At 40.6% G+C, this 20,339-nt stretch overlaps 1 protein-coding gene across 2 annotated transcripts in view; it reads left to right on the forward strand.

Moving 5' to 3' along the window:
- The first annotated feature begins 5,456 nt into the window (after positions 1-5,456).
- The window catches only part of LOC119911730 (selection and upkeep of intraepithelial T-cells protein 8-like), a 29,321-nt gene continuing 14,438 nt past the window's right edge, over positions 5,457-20,339 (forward strand). Inside the window, exons 1-3 of one of the 2 annotated variants that reach the window (XM_038730630.1) lie at positions 5,457-5,579; positions 9,468-9,815; positions 10,791-10,922. In XM_038730630.1, coding sequence (XP_038586558.1) covers positions 5,510-5,579; positions 9,468-9,815; positions 10,791-10,922 — 550 coding nt within the window. In that variant the 5' untranslated portion in view covers positions 5,457-5,509. The remainder of the gene's footprint in view (positions 5,580-9,467; positions 9,816-10,790; positions 10,923-20,339) is intronic. The other variant, XM_038730629.1, reaches the window with a different exon arrangement.

Below are 20,339 nucleotides of genomic sequence, written 5' to 3' on the forward strand. Positions count from 1 at the left end.
CTCTCACCCTGTGAAATAGTTGCACATTGAGTAAATACAAGTTTCTATACCATTTCAGATGGTCTTGTACGTTCTTCCATTGCAGAAGCAGCAGTTCTCTAGTCGGCTGCTAGTGAACTGTAAGTTATAACTAACACCAATGAGCTTACTGAGGACCTCGATTCATTTTTGTCAGAAAGACTGAAGAAAGAAATGCTGACAGAGAGGCTGCAGACAGGAAGTGATGTCAGGACTTTTTTAATAACCAACTCTTGTGTCCACCGACAGTGTGACCTTGTTGAACTGCAGGGAGGGTCAGTGGCTCAGAGAGGGACGATGTCCCCTTGATCTGTCTGATTTAGACTGTAAATGTTTTGAGTGTTTGTAGGTAGAGCAGGTTGTCCTTGTTTCCAGTCTCTGCCAGCCTGACACATCTGCTTTCTGCTCCTCACAGATAAACCTGACGTGTGGTGGAAAGTAGGAGTGGGAGCATCGATTGTTGTCATACTGATTGTTGCTTATGGGATCTACAGAAGACTATTTAAGAACCACAAGTCAGGCCATCATGGTGAGTCCCGCTTGCTGCAGCTTTGCCCTCAGCCAGCTGATGAATCATCAGAACTGGTTTCAGATTATTAAAATGTGATTTAACATTAAATCCACCTGCTTTGGTAACTTAACATTCACTCTGTTATGACTGAAATCAAAAGAGTTGAATTTAATATTAAGTCTGAAGGTTAAATAAAAAATAGGCGTCTAGATGTTAAAGCAGCGCTTTGTTTAGTAGTGCGAGCAACATGGGCATTTGATCCACACTTGGATCTTCAGTAGCTGCCACCTGTATTTGGTCCCTGTCAGGTTAGAGCTGAATAAATATATTCAGAAAGTTGTTCTCTGTGAGCGTCATGTCGAGCTGAGGGAATACACTGTATATGCGAACTTGCTGAGCCGTCATGTTGGAAAAGCTTCATTTGATCATTGGAAGACTGCTGAAGAATCAGATCCTCATCAGTAAGGCTCAAACCCCTGAAGCAGCAGTTCTCTAGTCAGTTATTTGTCCATTGTAAGTTGTGGCTAAAACCAAAGAACTTACTGAGGACCTGCAGGGGTGCATTGTGGCTGCTCACAAGACAGTGCAGTGCATAATCAAAACCTCAAAGGGGAGTGGTAGGAAGCCAAAAGTGAGTAAGGCCATCCTGATGAATCTGAGCAACTCTGGTACTGACATTTGAAGCAGACAATCCAGTGAAACTGCACAAAGCTGATCTCTGTGGACGCCGACCAAGGACGACTCCACTTCTCCCAGACAGGCAGATAGAATCTCACCTGGCTTTACAAAAGCTCACCCGAACAAAGAATAAAGCTTTTGGTCATCAACTCTGTGGTCGGATGAGACGATGATTTAGTTGTTTGGACACAGGGACATGGCTTTTGTTCGGTGAAAGAAAGGAGAAGCATTCAACCCAAGAACATCATCCACACAGTCAGGCGTGGTGGCGGGAATGTAATACTTTGGGCTTTTGGCAACCTTGTCAAAATAAATGGCATCATGAAAATAGAGGACTACTTTGAGATACTGGAGGAAAACATCAAGCAGTCTGCAGAAAAACTTGACCTTGGGCAGCATTGGATCTTCCAGCAAGACAATGATCGAAAACATACAGCCAAAGTGGTCCAGAAATGGTTAACAGACTACAACATCAACACTTTGGAGTGACCCAGCCAGTCCAGACCTGAACCCCTTCAAGAATCTGTAGAGAAACTAAAGACCTGAGTGATGGCAAGAAGGCCTTCCAACCTCAAACACCTGGAGATCATTGCAAAAGAGGAGTGGTCCAAAATCCCAGTGGAGACTGTTTTATGTTAATTATAAGAAGCGTTGTGATGGCTTTAAGGCTTTGCCATTGATTACTGAGACTTTTTTAAGGGGGTATGAGTCATTTTGGGCGTGGCATTTTTAATACAAATTTAACATCGAAATAGTTCAGATTTATCATTAACATCTCTAACACAATATCTTACCGTCTTTGTCACTTGTTCTTGTCACTTCCAGCCAGATGAAACTATTGGTAAAATGAAAATTCTCTATGAATGAGTAAATCTGGGCTTAACTGTTTGTCTTATGTCCTGCACAGGTGATAGTTTGAATCCCCTTTGTAAGACTTAATCCGTGCTTTGTGGGACATTTCACCATCGGCAGTGAGAGATGAAGAGCAGATTATTGTGAGAAAGTCTCAATGTGCTGTATTAAGTTATTTATTTATTTATTTACTCTGTTTCAGATCCAGAAAACGGCCAACTCAACCCAGAGGATCCAGATGGAAGCATGTGCAGTGTAAGTGCCCATGCTGTGCTAACCAAGGCTTACACTGCAGTTAGGACAATGTTCTTTAACGGTTATGAAGATAACAATAGTAAGGGTAGGCTAATAATTGTAAATTAATAAAATTTTATTAGATAATTAAGTATTAACTTGCAGTGTCATTAAAGCAGATGCATGAAAACTAAATATTTTGGGGATTGCCTTGCAGTGAATTTCGGAATGGGAGAGTGGAGCCTACTGGCTTTAAATCAAACGTGTCGGCTACTGCTCCTCTCTTCTCCACCGTCGTTTGGAAACCAACAAATCATAATCAACAATCAAATATCTTACACAAGTCTCGCGATGTCAGCCTGAGATCGTACATCGGTGTAACCAGCTATCCCGAGAATATACTACACGGTCCTGACTCGAACAGGCATCCTCGGGTGCGGGAAGCGGATCCGCTCACGATGAGGCTGAAAATTCAATAAATTTGAAATGAAATTTATCGCGTGTTTCTTCATTATCTACAAGGTATTAAGTGTCATTTTACTGACATGGTCTATCTGTAGCCACGATTTAGCTCTTATGTGGACAGGCTACGTGTAATCTGCTTTTAGCCCACCAGGCGAAATCGAGGCAGTCGTTGGTCTAATATCAACGGCTTGGCTGTAGCCCTGTTTCAGAACCAGGTTACATGTAGTTTTCACCCATGCAGCTTGTAAGGTTTGTGACATCCTCATCATCGAATGCATGTAAACGTTGGAAACATTTAAATGATCTTTAGTTTTTTTTAGTTTTTTAAACGAGAGATACAGTTCAGATTCGGTCTTTGTGAAAGAAATGAAATAAAAAACCTTGTAAATCATGTATACCTTGCATACATTTTGGGATATCATAGACCTTGCAAGTTATTTTGGCGAAAACGTCATGTAACCAGTGATCTGGATGCAACCTCATCCCATTAATGCATTAATGTTACTAACTCGACTTCTTCCCTCTCCCCGAGTCTTGTGTTTCCTCTCCTCTCTCCTCCTGTCACTTTCTGCAGGTGTTAGGATCTGTGGTTGCGGATCACCTGCTGCCCCCATGTTCCCGCTCGACAACCCCTGCTACAATTGTTATTACCAGTCCAATTGTTCTCATATTTATCATTAACATTAGTGTGATTATCTGTTTCATTATTAATTTTCATTTTCTCTCCCTCTCTCTCCTCCTTCACCCCAACCGGTCGAGGCAGATGGCCGCCCACCCTGAGCCATGGTTCTGCTCGAGGTTTCTGCCTCTTAAAAGGAAGTTTTTCCTTGCCTGTGTCGCCTAGTGCTTGCTCTTGGTGGGAACTGTTGGGCTTCTGTAAATAACATCACAGAGTCACGGTCTAGACCTGCTCTTTTATGAAAAGCGCTCTGTTGTTATAAATAAAACAACAAGTTGCCTCATCATTTGGGTTGTTGTTCATCATATTTCACATGTAGTAAGTAGTAATTGTATTTATATGATCTTTACTAAACTGAAACCTAAAAGTGTCTGTAACCTGCGATGGTCCAGCTGAGGCCTACTGGCCAGGGAAATCCCGTTCTCCACCTGTCTCTGAGAGGCGCCGACCAGTTTGAAGGTTCCTGGGTTGAACAGAGGCAGAATGTAGTTTGTAGGTTCATAATCTAAAAATGTAAAAACTGAGGGAAACTCTCCTCTGTTTGGGACTGTGAGCTACACTTTGTCGGAGGTGCGGACGTTAACACTTGTGTGGATTTGTGGTGAGATTTCTGCCTGATCACAAGTGTCTTCAGCTTTGTCTGAAAGACGGTCTGAATATATCAGCCACAGAAACGCAGGCTAATGCACAGCAAAGTTTAGGGCAGGTAGTGAAAATATCTCATCAAATGATGTTAGTCTCGTAATATTACAACTTTTTTCTTTACATGTCAGACAACATAGATATGTGGGAGGGATATCAAAGACACAAAAGAGGAGGGAAGACTAAATCGTATGTGCACTTAATACCCGTCCCCTCCGGTGTTCAAATGAAACCTTTGCTTTTGCATTTCTACAACAAATAAAATACACATAAAATCTCGCTCCAACCTGGTCAGGGCGCCCCTGGATCAGCTCAGACGTGACATTCTCTGGAGACGGCAGTGATGACATCATCAATGTTATCAATCCCTTCTCAGGTCATTTCCTGCAGTCAGAGCAGGTTAGAAAGAAAATGTGGATCATTTATCAGATTTACTGTAAGGTTAGTGAATGATTTAGAGTGTTACCTGCGGCCCTGCGTCAATAGAAAGACACCACGAGGACAGTGGAGATGCAGTATGGACAGAACACCACCAGGTGGCAGACCATTCTGAACACAAGCTGGAGGAGGCTGAGGTGCTGGGTTTAGGTTTACCTGTAGAGAGAATCCACCTGGTCAGGTGAACCCCTCTGGATGATACCTTCTAAAATCAACGGAAACCTCCTCACCTGTGACAGAGATCCAGCTGGATGGAGACTCTCCACGACCGCTGATGTCACACTTGTAGAGGCCTTCATCAGACTTGTTAACATGGTGGATGGTCATGTGACCTGTAGGCTCAGTCCTGATGAGGGAGCCATCTTTATAGAAACCAGCTGGGAGGTTGGAGGGAGGGGTCTGTGTTTTACAGTGCAGAGTGACATCATGTCTCATCATGTCTTGACTGCACCCTCTGGTGGCCGTAATGGAAGTCCTGAAACTTAGACATGCTAAATACTGTTAATGTGTTGTTGCTGAATCCAAGTGGCTTTAAATTATTAAAATACTGTATCTCCTGAATAAAGTCTGGTGAGCCGCCTCTATCCTGCTGCTCTTTCTGAGCTTTCTTCCCTTTTTTTGTTTCAGGAAGTGTCTTCTTATCTGAATCGAGGTTGTAAGGTTAAAGGGTGTCCTCTGCTGTACAGACTTTAAAGCCCTTATGTAGAAAACTTGATTTGATTTGATTTGATTTTATTTTTATTTTTATTTATTTTTGAAAACAAAGAGGCTCGGACAGGGACACATTGGTGAAGTGTGGCAGTAGGAATCAAAACCAAGCCTCTCACACCAAATTAACCACTGCGCCATCACGTCATAATGGTCTAGAAAAGTCTAGATGTCATTATATTATGTGATGAAATTTGATCTGACCACCCCCACTATGGAACACGTGATAATGATAAATCCATTCATAAAAACCAGAAGGTTCCAGTTCATATTTTATAAATAATATGGTTGCTGACTACGCCATGATTCCTCTGTTGTTCTCCGCCGTTATATTCCCGTCGAATTCGGCTCAAAGTGAGTGTTTCTGTGAAAGTTTTTTTTTTTTTTGTCCAGGTGAATTGTTTATGTCACATGTTTCAGGTGTGTGAATTGTTAAACTGGCAGCTCAGCTCAGTGATGCGGAGAAACTAGCGATATAATCCTACAGAGACTGATTAAAAGCCTTAGGCTATTGTTGCCTACAGGTTTTTACGGTACAGCAGGATAAGCCTGCTTACTGCTTTGAAGTGTTTTTAATAGGCTAAATGTGTTTTTATTCGCTCCCAGTCCGTTTCACACAACCTGACGCAGCCGTTAAAATAATTGGGTGACGCAGCCGTTAAAATAATTGGGTTTTATTTGTCTTATGAGAGGCTGAATATTATGAGCAGTTTGGTTGGGATATTGAAATACAAAAATTTTGATATGAACATAGGCTATCTATTTTTGGTTAGTATAGCTTTCTTATAGGCCTATAGAGACTGTAGTCATGTCTTTGCGCCCACATCGCAAAAGGTGGGACGGTGAGTTTCCAGCAGCCTAAATGTTGAGATTCAGTCTTTCAAACACTATTTTATCACATTTTATGGCATGAATGGCGTTTTCGTTTCAGTGCTTTATGAAGATAATTTAGAACAATGTTTGAAACACTTTTGAGTGTGTTAAATAAATTAATCTCATTTTTGAAACAAGGACCGGTTTTTCAAAGTGAGGTGGAACGCGCGCGACACAGCAGAGCTGAAAGAATAAGGATATTTTCATACAGCTCATAAGAACACATCAAATCCACGCAATAATATAGACTACGCCTGTTCATTTAGGCATTCAGACTGTCGGCGAATTTCTGTCTCCCTGCATGTGTCAGCTGCTGTAGTGTTACAGTTCAATCCTCATTCATAAAATATGACGCTCTGCAGACAGTGGACTTGTTCATGTCTGTGATTGGTCACCTGCTGCAAACACCGCCTGCAATGACTAACTTTTTACTTATTACTCATTTAAAAAGTAATAATATTACTTTACTTATTACTGGGTATTAAAAGTGAATAGTCACGTTACTCCTGTTGTTGTTACGATGACTTTCAACCACCGCACCCTGTCCTTAAAAGTGACGGGAAACCTGTTCAGCAGCGTATTTTAGATATGAATCACCTTTACAGGGACAATAATTAACCTGAGGAGTCAAGAAGCAGATGAACTGAAAACACATGATGCAGCATCCCCTGGTCTGAGAGGCTGCATCATGTAGGCTATGGGTATAGGCTATTAAAAATAATTAAAGAGGTGGTTTTATGCTTTTAGGCTTTTTCACTCTCCTTTATATATCTTTTTTTTCGAGGTTCCAAGCGAGCTGAGGGAAACTAAAATGTAACGTGAAAACACGACAGACTGCTGATTGGTCAGAGAGAATATTCACTATTCACTGCATCATCATTGCTGCGCCAGACAGAGGCCAGCAACAGAAAGTTTTATATTTTACAGTTTACATATTATTTCATCACTAAATCCACTTCTGAGAAGTTTTGAGGTGAGAAATCAGCTGTTTAGATTTCAAATATTGACAGTTATAGGAGAAGTGATGGTGGAACAAAAATGTGATGAATATTGTCGGAGTTGAGGAGCTCCGCAAGTCGGAGGAGCGTGTGAGGCCGGCCAGCCGCCCGCTCACAGAGCCCTTCTCTGCTTCTGATTGGCTAGTTGTCCTTACCTGGGAACTGCGCATGTTCAACTCCCAACAAAGATTTTGTAAGATGCATCACTCTGTAGCTCAAGAGCGGAGCGTTCAACACACAGGGTGAAAAGAGGAGCTGCAGCAATGTGCAGGATGAGAAAAATATGGTGTTTTTTGAACATTAAACCATGTGAACCTGTTCTGGTACAAACCCTAATTAAGATTTTGAACCTGAAAATGAGCATAATACCACCTCTTTAAAATAACACAGCAGGTCTTTCCCGACTTTTTAAACTAATCACTTAACGTTAATCATAACAGCATCAATGAGGATGATTTTAACGAAGCATATACAGTTTTTTAACGCCACTATCTGAGATAAAAACAAACAATTAAGCAAGTGTCTCTACTTTTGCATATGCATTTATAAGAGAAGTATTCAGTGCTTTTACCAAACACAAACACAAGCGCTCAGTGTTTGGACTCTGGCGATGATGTCATGAAGCTCGAAGCACAAACACGTCCTGGGTCAACCGATGTATGTTGGGTTGATGGATTTTGACGCATGAGTTGCACAAAATAACCCACATTCCATATAAATAACTTATAATGGGTAAAATATTTCATAACCCAGCGGTTGGGTAGATAAAACATCTTACCTGAAACTTAAGGGTGCTTTCACACTTGGATCGATTTGTTTTGTTCCGAATCAATTTAATACGTAACTTGAGTTCACGCCGCACTGTTGTAAAGCGGTCCAACACAAAAATATGAAATGCCAGGAGGGGAGTCTAAAATGGTAAAGTTTATTCAAAGTAGAATACTTGCTTGCAAGTAGAGCTAATGGCTCTAAATAGCAGCTTTTTAATAGGAATTTGTTCACTGTAGACCTGTTGAATGTTCAGCCAGTTCATTAGAAATTGTTTTTTTGCTCTGAATGTTTTCCTACCTGAGTGATATGAACTGCACCAGTTCCACTATATTGTTGATATTAATTAATGTATTTTTTTTTCAAAGATTCCATTATGTTGTTTTGTTTTTGTATTGTTTAAGTGTTTATTGCATAATATATGCATAAATCTAGCATGTATTCTGTTCTAGGTTTGTAGTTTAACAGTTTTATAGCTATGGGTAATCTGTTGCAATTTATTTTCTTAAATGTAATGTGTTAGAATTAATCTGGTATATGGGTTAATTTGACCTAGCATTTGGGTAGAATATTTAACTCATCTGCTGGGTTTAAAAATGACAAACCCATCTTGCTGGGTCAAATAACTACTGCTGGTCTGGTGCAATATTGATCCAGCGGTTGGGTTATAAAACAACCCAAGTGGGGTTATTTTTAACCCATCATTTTTCTGTGGTCAAGTACTTCAGGATAAAAAGGTTGGAGTACAGAGTTAACATCAATCTTTGTCGCAGCACTCCTGTGGGACCTTTTAGGTCCAGTATTTTTCTGCTCAGGCGTCCATCTGTAATTATTATTAATATAGCGGTGGGACTGAAGGATTGTTAAATAAATGTGATTATTTTAACTGATATTGTGAGTGTGATGGTTTGTGATACTGGAGAGAATAATTATTTTACATAATATCATTTTCACTGAAAAACATATTTAAATGATTAAGGAGTGATTTTTGCACCTGTATCAAACAAGTCTGTGGAATATTATGTGTGGGCCAGCACATCTCTGCAGCACCACAATATTTAAATTAAAATGGTAACATCATAAAATGACAATAATGAAAATTGCAGTAAGCCATTTTGCGATTTTATATTTTGATAAATGGTTCAGCTCTACACAGCAGTGACGTGGAAATGAGACTGATTTTAAAATATGTCATTATTGTAATTGTACTGTGTCTTTGTGTCTCTTAGGTAAAACATGGAACTGTTAATGATGATGATGAAAAATATTGATGATGATATTTATATGGGACAAATAGTGTTATTAATAGAGATCACTGCTCTGCTCTGGCCTCTTGTGTCTTGTGGTGAACTGGCAGTAAAGGCCAGCAGACAAATGTATCTCTGATAATCCCAGTTTACTACATGAATATTTTAAAGGGACATTGGAAATGAAATCCTAGAGAGTGACACCAGTGCAGTATTTTCATCTCATTGTAAGTTACTGCTGAACTGCATGTGTTCAGTGAGATGGCCTAGAGCCTGATCTGAGTCCTTTAATACAGGATATCTGCTGAATCTGCTGCGTCTGATCTGAGGTTAAACTTTTTCTTCTTGTGTTTCAGCCCTGACACGCACAGCTTCCCTCGGGCAGAATGTCACTCTGCCGTGTGAAGCTCCCAGCAACATCAACATCTTAGCTGTAAATTGGACAAGACCTGACCTGGGGTCAAAATATGTTTTTTTATCCCGGGATGGGCAACTTGATCCAGACAACCAGCATCCCTCTTATGAGAACCGGGTGAAGCTGGGGAACGACTCTCTGCAGGACGGTAACCTGTCTTTGATTCTGAGCAATGTGAAGAGCAGCGACTATGGGACATACGAGTGTTACATAAAAGAGCGCAAAGACGGAGAGATTGTTACACACAAGTTAAATTGTACGGTCAACCTGAAAAAGCCAGCAGTCTCAGGTGAGTTTGAAAGATGTTTTTTCTGACTAGTAACTCTTCTTGTTCTTGTGAACTTCAGAGACTCTGAGAGTGAAATATTTACACACGTCTCTGTTTAATAAAATCTTGTCATAACACGGTTCCCCTGAATGTCTTTCTCTAACCAGATGTTGCATATTTAATGTTGGTGACTTGATCGTGTACTCAGGACGTTGAGTAGCACCAAGGAGCTTTGACCAAGCGTCCACATGAGATATGACAACATGTTGTAACTCAGCACGAAGCACAACACATTAATTCTTCTAACAGGAATCCAGACGCGATGAAATAAACATGTTCATCCAGTTATTTGTTCAACGTGTTTCTAATAAAGTAACAAAGTTATTGCCGTTTTATTACTGACAGACATAAAACGATAGAGTAAAAACTAAAGATGAATGATAAAGATTTTAATGCAGACAGGCCTTAAAGAGAAGTTCTTTAAAGGATCAGCTCTCGGCCCAGATGTACGTTAAGAGAGTCATCGGTGGCCGTCATCTTTCATTCTGTCCATACCGGCTGTGAAGTGGTCCCTTCATACCACGACTACACTGTCAGAGATAAAGGACAAAAGTCCTCGTCCTCAAGTTCAGATGAAGCTTCCTGAGAGCAACAATCACACCTCAGTTTTTAGTTGGAGATGCTCATTTATTTTATAGAAAGCAAACTCCAGGACCTGGATTCATTTGTCAGAAAGACTGAAGAAAGAAATGCTGACAGAGAGGCTGCAGACAGGAAGTGATGTCAGGACTTTTTTAATAACCAAATTCCCCTCTTGTGTCCACCGACAGTGTGACCTTGTTGAACTGCAGGGAGGGTCAGTGGCTCAGAGAGGGACGATGTCCCCTTGATCTGTCTGATTCAGACTGTAAATGTTTTGAATGTTTGTAGGTAGAGCAGGTTGTCCTTGTTTCCAGTCTCTGCCAGCCTGACACGTCTGCTTTCTGCTCCTCACAGATAAACCTGACGTGCGGGGGGGAGAAGGAGTGGGAGCATCGATTGTTGTCATACTGATTGTTCTCGGACTGTGTGTTGCTGTTTATTGGATCTACAGAAGACGACTTAAGAACCTCAAGTCAGGCCATCATGGTGAGTCCCGCTTGCTGCAGCTTTGCCCTCAGCCAGCTGATGAATCATCAGAACTGGTTTCAGATTATTAAAATGTGATTTAACATTAAATCCACCTGCGTTTGTAACTTAACATTCACTCTGTTATGACTGAAATCAAAAGAGTTGAATTTAATATGAAGTCTGGAGGTTAAATTAAAAATAGACTTCTAGATGTTAAGTTGTTTAGTAGCGCGAGCAACACGAGCGTTGGTGAAGTCATGTGGGGAAGCTTCACTTTGGTGAGAGCTAGTTTGGATCGACAGCATTTCAGTGAGACTATCGAAACATTTACACACGTTGAAATCTAGCTGGTCTTTAAATGCTGTTGAGCCAAAAACTAATTTAATATAAAATAGATGTCTTCATTTGTAAAGTCAGAATATATAAATAAATACACTTTCCAACTGCAAATCCCCAAAATCCTTCAAACTTAACTATGACTATATAATCAAAGATCCAAAAGTAAAAAGTCTTTTCTATTTGAGCCACACTTTGATCTTCAGTAGCTGCCACCTGTATGATGGTACCCCGAGAAAAGATTGGAAATAATTGACCACAGGGACGTGTTAAAACTAAGGTGTGTCCTGCAGCATCACAGGTGTCTTCAATCTTGTAATCAGTCAGTCTGCCTATTTAAAGGGTATCATGTTGTGTGCACACTGAGCATGGAGCACAGAAAGCTGAGGAGAGAGCTATCTCAGGAGACTAGAAAGAAAACTATAGACAAGCATGTTAAAGGTAACGACTGTAAGACCATCTCCAAGCAGCTTCATGTTCCCGTGACTACAGCTGCACATATTATACAGAAGTTTAAAGTCCCTGGGACTGTAGCCAACCTCCTTGGATGAGGCCGCAAGAGGAAACCTGATGACAAATCGAAGAGACGGATAATACAAATGGTAACCTAAGAGCCCAGAACAGCTTCCACTGTATGTTGTCAAGCCACAAGGCTTCTGGCAGAATGTCCTTTGGACAGATGAGAATAAAATGGAGTTGTTTGTCAAGTCACTATGTTCGCAGACGCCAAAATGAAGCGTAGAAAGAAAAGAACACTTCTTGCTGTGAAGCATGGAGGAGGCTCGGTTATTTTTTTGGGCTCCTTCGCTGCATGTGGCACAATCTGTACAGGGTACAATGAAATCTCAAGACTTTCAAGGTATTCTGGAGCGAAATGTGCTGCCCAGTGTCAGGAAGCTTGGTCTCAGTCGCAGGTCATGGGTCCTACAACAGGATAATGACCCGAAACACAGCCAAGAGTAAAACACTGGACTATCCCCTGATTCCCTGAGCCCTGATCTAAATCCTATTGAACATGTGTGGAAGGAGCTGAAACATGCAGTCTGGAGTCGGCACCCTTTGAACCTGAAACAGCTGAAGCAGTTTGCTTATGAGGAGAGGGCCAGGATACAGGTTGACAAGTGCAGAAGTCTCAGTGAGAGTTACAGAAATGACTTGGTCTGCCTCAAAAGTGCAACAAAAAATCATTTTTGTCCAGGCCAGTTTCATTAATTTTTTTTTTTTTATTATTATTCCGTTGAACCACAATTCAAAAGCAATGTCTGATTTTCATCAGTTAACTTTCAGTAATTTTTTTATTATTAATAATGTTAGTCAGTGTCAAGTTATTTCAGGGACCATTGTGTGTTTTTCTTTAACGGAAAGGTACCAACCATTTTGTCCACGTCTGTATATGATCTTTACTATACTGAAACACAAAAGGTGTGTCTGTAACTTGCTACGGTCCAGCTGAGGCCTACTTGCCTGGGAAATCCCGTTCTCCGCCCTCCACCTCTCTCTGAGAGTTTGTAGGTTAGGAGTGAAGAGAGGTCTGCACAGAAAAAGCTAGATGCACCAGAGGTGACGCTGTTAACAGTGAAATACTGTAAATGAATAACAAAACATACAAAAGAGTGTGTTAAAACTCTCTTGTTAAAGTAAAATGGTATCCAGCTGCTTATCAGGCTGCTGAGGAGAGGATAAAAAAACAAAAACACAACAAAACAAATAAAATACTGTATGAGCAGTTGGAGGATTTTATTGAGGGAAGTGTAAACGGAGTGACCACAGTGATTAAAGAGTGATAATTAATTGTTTAAACTAAGCGATGGCTGCTAAGCTGAGTGTGAGTGAGATGTGAGAATAGGAGAAGAGGCCCAGGTGACAGATGTGTACAGTGCTGTGAAAGGTCCTTCTGCAGTGCCGTTAAAAGCACACATACATTAAACTAAGAAAAACATGGATAGTAAATTCACAGAATTAGATTGTACAAAGATGAAACCTAAAATGTCATTTGTGGGGTGTAAAAGCTGGGTTGTAGCAAGTTCAGTTCAGTTTCACCTGTTTGACGTGAACTCATTTGTCTCTGGTTGAAGAATAAAGACCATCTGTGGAACTGAACTCGTCGCTGGTCTTCAGTTCATTTCTTATTTTACCATCGAGCTTTGTTTATTATTCTTTTCCACGTACTAGCAGAGAGTGAACATTTACACATTTTCTTTTTAATTCTACCATTAAAATGACCAACATCCTTAACCTGCTGTTACTTTTCTACCTCACGCTGTTACAAATCAGATCTCTTGTTTTACAGATCTGGAGCCTGAAATGTTTTTTTTCTCTTCATCATGATCTTTGTAACGTTTATTGTTGGAGTTTCATGCACATACTGGAACATATCAGTCTGGCACCAAGTGTCTGACCAACCACTTCTCTTTGTAGAGTTTAAATCAACGTTTTGTCTTCATGACACATTATATAAAATGATCATTATAATTTAATGCACAGACTGCAGCAGGTCAGCTCGTCGTGTTCAGTGTGTCTCTTTTCTAAGTGTCTGAATGCTGTCTGTCAACAGCTGACTCCCAGTTAACATGGAAACGTTGCCTTTATACCGTCAGTGTCATTTGATCTGTGGTATATTTGTTATATAAAACGCTCTGCGTAAATGCAGCGACTCCTGTGATCCTGACTCCTGACATATTCACATAGAAACACTTGTGTTGGTCAGAGTTGGTCAATTCCATGTAGTTTGAAAACCAAAGTCTCGTTCTCCTGATGTGAATGTGATGGCCATTTTGAGTCTTGTTTGTGAGGGACATTTTGTTGCTTCAGAGCCTCGATGCTGGCTGTCTGCCAAGTTCCACTGAACAAAGACGTCAGGGAGGTTTGATGAGACATTTATCTGCTGAAAGAAAAAAACAAAGACATCAAGAAAAAACAAGACAGATCAGATTCTACCAAGCGGAGTTTCCCTACCAGTCTGTCAGAACTGAAGAAGTCTCATGGATGAGGGACAAAAACATCTCCTTTCCTCCACAAATGAACAGACTTTCTGTTGATTCTTCTCTGAGGTCGATCTGTACCGGGGCTGGTACATGCTGCCTCCAGGATATAACCACATGGTCACACTGATGAACAGCTCTCTCCTTTGGTTTTTACATGTTACCAATCTAACAGTAATTTTAATGTAAGCATATGCAACCTGAACCCGTATTATTATTCACTATGAACCATTGCTGGTTAAACATTCAGTACTGTGTGAAGTTTATCTTAAAGCAGTGCAGGTGGTGACTCACTGAGTGTGGAAGTTCAGCTGAAGCTTTGGGGCTTTAGTTATGTTACCATAATTATGCAGATGACACACAGATTTACATAACGATATCACGTTGACTATGATCCCATACAGGCGCTGAGTGACTGTATTGAGCAGGTCAATGGCTGGATGTGCCGGAATTTTCTTAAATTGAACAAAGATAAAACTGAAGTTATTGTTTTTGGAGCCAGGGAGGAATGATTGAAAGTCAGTGCTCAGCTTCAATCTGTAATGTTAAGAACCACAAATCAAGCCAGAAATCTTGGTGTAGTCATGGGCTCAGACCTGAATTTGAGGAAACATTAAGACAATTACAAAGTCAGCCTACGATCACCTGAAGAATATATCAAGGATTAAAGGACTTGTGTCTCAGCAGGATCTGGAAAAACTTATCCATGCATTTATCTTCAGTCGACTTGACTACTGTAACAGTGTCCTTACAGGGCTCCCTAAGAAATCCATCAGACAGCTGCAGCTGATTCAGAACGCTGCTGCTCGAGTCCTCACTAAGACCAAAAAGGTGGATCACATCACTCCAGTTCTGAGGTCTTTACATTGGCTTCATGTATGTCAAAGAATTGATTTCAAAATCCTGCTGTTAGTTTATAAAGCACTAAATGGTTTAGGTAAATACATTTCTGATCTTCTGCCTCGTTATGAACCATCCAGACCTCTCAGGTCGTCTGGGGCAGGTCTGCTTTCTGTCCCCAGAGTCAAAACTAAACAAGGAGAAGCAGCGTTCAGTTATTATGCTCCGTATATCTGGAACAAACTCCCAGATGACTGCAGGTCTGCTGAAACTGTCAGTTTATTTAAATTAAGACTGAAGACTTTTCTTTTTACCACTGCCTTTAACTAGTAGTCTTTTTCTTTGTCTTTAGCTTTTTACTATTGCTTTTAATTAAATATTTTACACTGCACTGTAACTTTTATTCTTTTTTAATGTGTATTTTTCAATTTCCCTATGTTGCTTTTAAACTTTTTTTTTATATATTCCCTGTTGCTTTTATGTTTTATGTAAAGCACTTTGAATTACCTTGTTGATGAAATGTGTTATACAAATAGACTTGCCTTGCCTAGAAACAAAGAGCGCAGTGACACCTGGTGGTTTGTAGAAATGATTGCAGCTCAAAATGAATGATGAAAACGTGTTACAGATATTTAGGTGGTAGCCAGGTAGCCAGTGTTGTGTACGTAGAGTTGTGGTCTCTCTTTGTGAGAGTCAAAACGCTGTTTGGTGCTTTATTGAGGGAAGCCAGAGAGAAGGCTACTTGCCAGAGGAGAGGTTTGATCTTTGCAATGTTTCCCAAATGAAAGAAGTCAGTTTTGGTGAAATATGCTACACAGGGGTTTAAAGGTTAGGTCATTGTCTAGAATAATAAGTTACTTTACTTAGTTTGTACTATTGTGCATCATGTAAGTGTGCAGTACAACAACATAACATCTCCCAGAAACAAACGCTGCCAGTGAAAAAAAACAGGCAGCTACCACATTTCTTTCAAAGGTGTGTAGAGACAGAGGCGACCGTGGAACACTGGGAGCAGCAGTGATCATCTCCCAACATTTAGACATGAACACACACCCAGCAGCCTCTGGATGGACGATATGTCAGAGACTCTGTGTGGTTTTCAGCTGCTGTGAGGAAACAGTTTGATATGAGAGAATTGATGAACCCCCAGACAAAACCACATGATCACACGGGAACAAAACTGAGAGATTCACTGAGAGAAAAGATAATTTGCTTTTATTTGATCTGTTGAGATTTAAAAGCTGCAGAGTTTCTTCTGAAACATCTGAAAACAAACATCAACAACACAACTTAAACCAGAACCTGAAAAGCTTTCATTTGGACCAAAAACATGTTTGACAGCTTTGTATAACGCATTTACACCTGTATCATGAATCAAGTTCAGCTGAGTCGATATTTCTGTGAGTGATCAGGCTTCAATAAACCTGACAGAGTTAATCCTTAAAATGGCTCTCATGAGCCTGTCCTTCAAAGAAAAACCACTATACTCATCAGCCACACAAAATAATGACTCATGTTTACGTTTATTGTGGCTGTATAATGCAAACACATGAATAAGACGGTCACATATTATAAAGAGCCAGAAAGTTCTGTGTCCGTGGTGGTGGTGGGTGAGGTGGGTGGATAGTAAGTTAGCCGCTTTTCACCCAAGAGACCGTGTAAAACAAGATTGATTTATTTTCTATGAAGTTACATTGTAGGGCAGCTATTTTAGCTTTGCAGCACTAGCTTTGTAGCGTTAGCTACGTTAGCTTCGTAGTATAACTAAAGTAACCTTAATAGCATTGACAGCCCTCTGTAGTCCCTTACCCTAACCTTCACACAGGTGTGTGCCTAAACCTAAGTCGGTGCTTTTATGCATGCCTCACGGCTGATCTGTTATCTGAGCAGTAGGGTTCACCTTCTTTGTGTGGCTGCGGTCTACACATGTATAAGTCATGTGATGTAGGTCACATGATTTCCAAAATGTTGGTTTGGTTAGGAAACAGAATTCGAAATTGCAGATTTGGGAGGCATGGACAAATGCCACCAGTGGAGGTGCTTTTTTAGGATTGTGAGAAAGTGGTAATGTAGTTGGTAGGTTTGCAATCTAAAAATGTAAAAACTGAGGGAAACCCTCCTCTGTTTGGGACTGTGAGCTACACTTTGTCGGAGGTGCTGAAGTTAACATTTGTGTGACAACATAGATATGTGGGAGGGATGTCAAAGTCACAAAAGAGGAGGGAAGACTAAATCGTATGTGTTGACTGAGCATGAATTTTATTTTATTTGAAAACTTGATCTACAGGAGAAACATAGCTGCAGACTGCCTGAGAGCCTTCCTGCATTATAATCTATATTTTTTTTTGTATTTGAATTTGGCATGAATATTGTGTTTCCCTTTATATAGATAACGATATTTCCACCATAAATTGGTGCAGAAATTTTCACGAGAATACAGGAAATTGTGTTTTTGCTGCTCAACATTTTTTGGGGGGGCGAGGTCGACTCCAGACCCAATGGAACATAAAATCTCGCCTAGGGCTCCAACACGATCAGCTGGATCAGCTCAGAAGTGATGCTCTGTGGTGACACCAGTGATGACATCATGAATGTTATCATCCAATCCCTCTTCAGCCTGGGTGGGTGGGGTCTTCACCGTGGAGACGAATAGGTGATTTCCTGCAGGTTAGAAAGAAATTGTTGATAATTCATCTGTTAGAGACAACTGTCAATCATCAACACCACTTACTGAGTTACTGATTGACTGATTGATTGTGAGGTCAGTAAATGATTCAGGGTGTTACCTGCGTCCCTGCATCGATATAAAGACACCATGAGGATGGTGGAGATGCAGTACGGACAGAACACCACCAGGTGGCAGACCAGTCTGAACACAAGCTGGGGGGCAGGAGGTTTAGGATTACCTGCAGAGAGAATCCCACCTGGTCAGGTGAATCTGAATGATACCTTCTAAAATCAAAATTAACCTCCTCACCTGTGACAGAGACCCAGCTGGATGGAGACTCTCCACGACCTCTGATGTTACACTTGTAGAGGCCTTCATCAGACTTGTTAACATGGTGGATGGTCATGTGACCTGTAGGCTCAGTCCTGATGAGGGAGCCATCTTTATAGAAACCAGCTGGGAGGTTGGAGGGAGGGGTCTCTGTTTTACAGTGCAGAGTGACATCATGTCCCTCCATCACAGGGAGGACAGGACTCTGCAGGATCACTGGTCCACCTCAACACAGAGACAAACTACAGCATTTCATCATTTACACACAGCTTCATCAACACTAACTCCACAGTCTGATCTTACCAGTGACAGTGATGTTGATGGTGTTACTGGTTGCTCCCTCTCTGGACTCACACCAGTAAACTCCACTGTCCCACTGGGTTAGGTAGTTGATGTTACAGGAAGAACCAGCTGATCTTCCCCAGCCAGCTCCACACTGAGTCCTGGTTTCTCTGGTTGTGTTCCTCCTCAGCGTCCATCCAGTAGAGCTGTCGTCCTCCTCACAGCTCAGAGAGACAGACTCTTCTTCAAACAGCTGAGAGCTGCTGGGACTCACAGTCAGAGAGGCTGGAGGAAAAGGGGAAGAGGAATTAAACATAACACTGACGATATGTTACATTTTCAATTAAATTAAACATTTTCTTTTCTAGATATTTCTCTGGACACTGTAGGAAGCATCTCTATTCAATTATTTACCCGTGTTGAACTTGCCGCGCTGTGAAACTTTACTGCACACTTGCTCCCAGGATGCTACAGAATCATAAACTGTGTGTGTGATGGTTTTCATCTCATTTAGTTTTCTTTGTCCACAACAAGTAGCTCTACATTAAAGCTACTTGTAGTTTTCTGAATGTGAATCAGCACACTGTAAGACATATTCTATGGAAGATTTTATAGGACTTTAATATTTGTAACACACAGAAGACAATCCACAAATGTGTACTATGATTCACAATATTCACTAATCATTGTTCACAAATATGTATTTTTGCAGAGTAAAATCGTATCCTCAGAAACACAGTGTCATTTGCAAATATGCAAAATTTAATCTGCAAAAACAGATTTTTATTTCACATACAAAGTAGATCTATTATCTGTTCAAGAGCACTCGTCCAAACCTAATAATTAGTTGACTATGTTGAAACCTTTCCATGGTTTAAAGAAGACAGTTTCTGTCATACTCAAAAGACACAGCAACTATTTTTTCTCCTGCTCCCTACAATGTAAGTGGACAAGACTAATTGTTGCTGTAATTACAGCGCATGAACAAGCAGGTGAATGAACAAATGGTCAGATTGATTGTTGTGTATGTGTGTTTTAAGAATACTAATCTTCTTGTTCACACAAACAGTTCCTACATAAACATTAAATGAATGGATCTGAACTCGAACACTCACGATAATCCTCTCCAGATTCAAACCCAAACCTTTCTATGCAGAACGAGTCAGTGGGTTTCAGATGTTGACAGAAGAAGTTTTCTCACCTTGGTTTGTTGTGCAGCACAGCAGTGAGGTCAGAACTAAAGAGACATGACACTCAGGTTGGTTTGAGATGGTAATACAGCATCTTTGTGTGGTTCTTGTATAAAATACTGATGCAGGAGTGAATGGATACGGACAGTTGGATCGAAACATTACACGAGAATGTGCTATTTTAATAATAATATTAATATTACAGGAGCATTTTTTTGTTTTGTTTTAAAAACCAGGCTTATGTATTTATAATTTGTCCCATCTTGTATTTTTGAGTGTACTCACAGAACAGCTGCAGCAGAGATGTTTCCTCCATCCTGACACTTATTAAGTCTAACTTTAAAATGAGACTCTGAACCAGAATATGATGTGAAGAGAGACAGAAAATTAAATGAAGACGTTGATATGAAAAGTAAATCAGCAACTGAATATGTGGCACTGTTGTGGTTTCCTCTCAACAGACTATTATGAGAACTGGTTAAGCGGTTTAGTTGCGTCAAAGCAGATCAAAGCAGTTTTAAAACGAGTCTCTGAGCCATAACATGCTGCTGTGTGCGTTCATTGTTCTGATTATATGTCTTCATGTAGGTCACAGTGGTTTAGTTTGGAGGAAGAGAACAGAAGCTGGTTTTGTACCTGTGAGAGTCTGACAGCTTCTCTCTGTTCTAACCACTGAAATGTGGTTGGTCAGAAAGAGACTGAAATACACTGTGTGGCTGCACACTATCAAACTACACATCAAGAATCAGAATCAGGTTTAGTGTCAAAAAGGTTTTCACATCAGAGGAATCTGCTTTAGTATTTTGGT

The sequence above is a fragment of the Micropterus salmoides genome, unplaced genomic scaffold (assembly GCF_014851395.1).
Source record: "Micropterus salmoides isolate LMB-PRFRI ecotype aquatic unplaced genomic scaffold, ASM1485139v1 Ms_hic_scaffold_2, whole genome shotgun sequence".
Classification (NCBI taxonomy): domain Eukaryota; kingdom Metazoa; phylum Chordata; class Actinopteri; order Centrarchiformes; family Centrarchidae; genus Micropterus; species Micropterus salmoides.